This window comes from Octopus bimaculoides, chromosome 12, assembly GCF_001194135.2.
Source record: "Octopus bimaculoides isolate UCB-OBI-ISO-001 chromosome 12, ASM119413v2, whole genome shotgun sequence".
NCBI classification, from domain to species: domain Eukaryota; kingdom Metazoa; phylum Mollusca; class Cephalopoda; order Octopoda; family Octopodidae; genus Octopus; species Octopus bimaculoides.
The window spans coordinates 38651486-38654935 of record NC_068992.1 but is presented as its reverse complement, the minus strand read 5'-3'; the positions used below and the strand labels follow the sequence as shown (position 1 = coordinate 38654935).

General features: G+C 36.9%; 1 protein-coding gene across 1 annotated transcript in view; it reads left to right on the top strand.

Annotated features, from left to right (window-relative positions):
• Positions 1–3450, top strand: part of LOC106879503 (uncharacterized) — a 39939-nt gene that overhangs the window by 25664 nt on the left and 10825 nt on the right. Inside the window, exon 2 of the mRNA XM_052972147.1 lies at positions 3215–3290. Coding sequence (XP_052828107.1) covers positions 3215–3290 — 76 coding nt within the window. The remainder of the gene's footprint in view (positions 1–3214; positions 3291–3450) is intronic.

Sequence of the window (3450 nt, the reverse complement as noted above, 5' to 3'; positions counted from 1 at the left end):
ATGGCGTGGATAACAATTTTATTTATACAGTTATTATTAAGATGTTTTTCAGGGTAACAGTTGGTTTTCTAAAGCTTTAAACCTACAGTTTTCAAATGCAGCTCTCAAGGTAGCATGTGGCTGGCCACCCTCAACAGTCTTCCCTCTCTATAAATATAAAGTTTTCTTTAATCGGTTTGTGTTTTACTTTATTTGGTGTGACCACCTCCACTAGAAAAAAATCCAGGATTTGGCTTGGATATTAAAAAGGTTGAGACCCATTGCTTTAAACTATATTAAAAAAAAAAAAAAATCTGTGGTGTCTGTAGATAGTCTTTGTGGCGCATCAGTAATTTGGGACACACTGGTGCATTGTGACATATCAGTGTGTTGTGACACGGCACTGTTTTGATCTCCTCCTCTCTCCTCTTCTTCTGCCTCCTCCTCTTCCTCTGCCTCCTCGTTATCCCTTCCACTCCTCATTTGCCCCCTCTTCCCCTTCACCCCTCCTCATTTCCTCCTTCCCACCCTCCTCACTCCTTCCCATCACCCCCATTCATATCACCTTACTCCCTTTACTTCCCATGTTGGAATGATTTGGATGGCTCAGTAGGACTGAATGAGTTGGTGGACTCCATTTTTGCTTCAATGTTTCAGTTTTGACATGGTTTCTACAACTGGATCCCCTTTTTAATGCCAACCACTTTACAGAGTGTATAGGGTGCTCATTTCATAACACCAGCACCAGTGGAAGTTGCCTTAGAATTTAGAAGTTTTACCATATCAGAGAGGAAAATAAGAGAAAAGGTGGAGACTTTTAGTAGAATAACTAACTAGATTTAGTTCCAGTGGTAAAGTTTTGGAATTGCATTCTTTAGCCAGAATTTTAGGGCTTTTAGGATTCTGTCCTTTGTGCATTTGTGAGTTACAAAACTCCACTGACTGGTTTAATGTAGAGGTCCTTTAGACATCTTTGTAGCTGTCACATTGTTATAAATTTGGTTATTTCATGAAATAAGTTTTTGAAGATTTGAAGTAAGTTGAGGTGAAGAAATTCTGGCAAAGAAAATTTCAAAAAGTACTCAGTATATGCTGAAAATTGATCGGTGTTAGGATGGGCTGCTGGTGGTAAAAACCAGGCCAAAAATGAAACACAGGAGTGATATGCAATATCTTCTCTGCTGGATATGTCCTGACACCAACTGGAGTAACTCAACCAACCCATACTAGCATTGAAAGTAGATGTAAAACGATAATTGGCAATGTATGTAATTAGTGCTTGAGTTCAGAAGATGCAGATGTCAGTTGAGAGTTCTGTCTATATTTGATTTGTAGACTAAATTATCAAGAAGTAACGATAAGAAATTAATATACTGTTCAATATCTGTTGTTAGGGTCTTGCCCATTTATTTACAAGATAACATTATGTAACGTAGCATCCAGTTTAAGTAAAGGAGAGATGTCAGCTATCATAAATTCCATCATAAGGGAACTGCTACATGCAGCTTCCCTTTCTCTGAAATTATGAAATTAACATTAAGTCCATGGCCAGATTTGATTGCAGAACCACAAAGGGACTAAAATATTGGGCTATAATGAATTGATCTTTGTTCTTTCACAATACTCTCTCTATATATTTAGTTACTTAATTTCAGTTAGTAAGTGTTAGGTGATTCCATAAATAATGCGGTTTTTTCAATTGCATGAACTAAAAGTAAGAGGGGGATGGGATAAACTCCCTGCATCAACTTGCTATAAAAGCAGGTATTAATTTTACCATTTTTCTTATTCTTAGTGCAAGTTTTGAAGAGTGTGGTTCGATTTTAACAGTTATTTTTTTCAAAGCTATAATGGAAGTGACAAAAGAGTATATTCAGCATATTTTGCTTTATGAGTTCAATAAAGGCAACAACACAACGGAAAGTGTAAGGAATATTAATGCAGTATAGGGGGATTGGACAATAAGCATAAGCATATGTCAACAGTGGTTCCAGAAATTCCTAGTGGGAAACTACAGCCTTGAAGACAAGCCTCGTCCTGGAAGATCTGTAGAGTTCGATAAGGATGTCCTGCAAACCTTGGTGGAACAAAATCCTATTGTAACTGTTGAGGAACTAGCAGAAATACTTGGCATGCAGGTGTCGATGAATGGTTGAATGACCAAATCCATCAGAAAAGTCAACAAATTGGGTCAGTGGGTTCCTCACAAACTTTCGAAGTCTAATCACACACAGAGAGTGAATGTGTGTTTTTCTTTGCTGCCATGTCTCTTGGACTGAATAGTGACTGGTGATGAGAAATTGGTTCTCTATAAAAATGTGAAGTGCTGAAGACAGTTGGTAGGGAAAGGAGAAACACCAGCATCCCAGACTAAAGAAGGATTTCACCCACATAAGGTGTTGTTATCTGTTTGTTGGGATATAAAAGGCTTAGTCCACTTTGAACTTTTAAACCCAAACCAAACGATAACAAAGGAGATCTACTGTGAGCAGTTTAAGTCAGTGCTAGAAGAAAAACGACCATCTTTGGTTCCAAAACAAAGGGTGTTCTTCTATCAGGATAATGCTCGGCCAAATATAGTGAGGATGACATTCCAAAGGCTGGAAAAGTTTGGATGGAAAATGATGCCCCACACACCATATTCGCCAGACATTGCCCCATCTGATTATCATTTATTCTACAGTCTTCAAAATCATTTGGACGGAAAGAAAATGAATTCTGTAGACAAGGTCAGAATAGTACTGGAGGAGTATTTTTGTCACGGAGAAGTGAATTTTGGAAGAGGGGCCTTGCAAGTCTACCAGATAGATGGAAGAGTATTGTAGAAAATGAAGGAGTGTATATTTTAGATTAAAGAAGAACTTTGTTTATCTTAATTTTGAAAAATAAAAGAAGTATAAAGAAACCGCTTTATTTATGGGATGACCGAATATGTTCACAATTGTTTTAAAAGGATTTGTGCAAAAGTATGGAAGACCATATGTTGTTGGTTCAGTTTCTGCTGAAGAATCTGAAAAATATCAGGTGTATTACTTTGTGTGTTCATTAACAGAAGTATGCATTCGTATACTTATGTATGTATAACTAATTAGCCCTTGCTGGTGATATTTTATCATTCTTGTTTATTATGGCATTTGTCCCCTCCCCTTCCTATGTATAAATATATTTCCATGGTGTGTTTGTGTGTATATATTTATAATTTGTGTATTAAATTACATTTTCTTTCTTATGTTAGCCAACACATGGACACGTTAAAGCATGGAAGACCAAATGCGGGCTTAGTTTCTGCCGAAGAAGCTGAGAAATACCAGGTATATTACTCTGTGTGTGTGTGTGTGTGTGTGTGTGGGTTCATTAACAAATGTGGGGCATAAAATTTCAAGAGAAAACAAAAAAGAACCACCTGTTTTTTACAAGGAAAACTGGTTAATAAATAATGAATTTCGTGCTAAAATGAAGAGACATGAGATT